Genomic DNA, 224 nt, shown 5'->3' with positions numbered 1-224 from the left:
CTGCTTCTACTGGACCAGTACCGGACCAGTACCGGCACCCCACAGCTGCCCCATAGCTGCTTCTACTGGACCAGTACCAACTGGTACCAGTAATGGACCAGTACTGGTACCCCATAGCTGCCCCATAGCTGCTTCTAGTGGACCAGTACCAGCTGGTACCAGTACTGCACCAGTACCAGCACCCCATAGCTGCCCCATAGCTGCTTCTACTGGACCAGTACCAG

General features: G+C 56.7%; 1 gene segment (V, D, J or C); it reads right to left on the bottom strand.

Moving 5' to 3' along the window:
* LOC104834222 overlaps positions 1–115 on the bottom strand; it is a 13,738-nt gene extending 13,623 nt beyond the window's left edge. Inside the window, 1 exon segment of the C gene segment in view lies at positions 22–115. Within this exon segment, the coding sequence occupies positions 22–115 (94 nt within the window).
* Positions 116–224: the final 109 nt, after the last annotated feature.

This window comes from Haliaeetus leucocephalus, unplaced genomic scaffold, assembly GCF_000737465.1.
Source record: "Haliaeetus leucocephalus isolate CR32 unplaced genomic scaffold, Haliaeetus_leucocephalus-4.0 Scaffold320, whole genome shotgun sequence".
Lineage (NCBI taxonomy): Eukaryota > Metazoa > Chordata > Aves > Accipitriformes > Accipitridae > Haliaeetus > Haliaeetus leucocephalus.
Note: the sequence above shows the minus strand (reverse complement) of the source record. Positions and strands in the feature narration are given on the sequence as shown.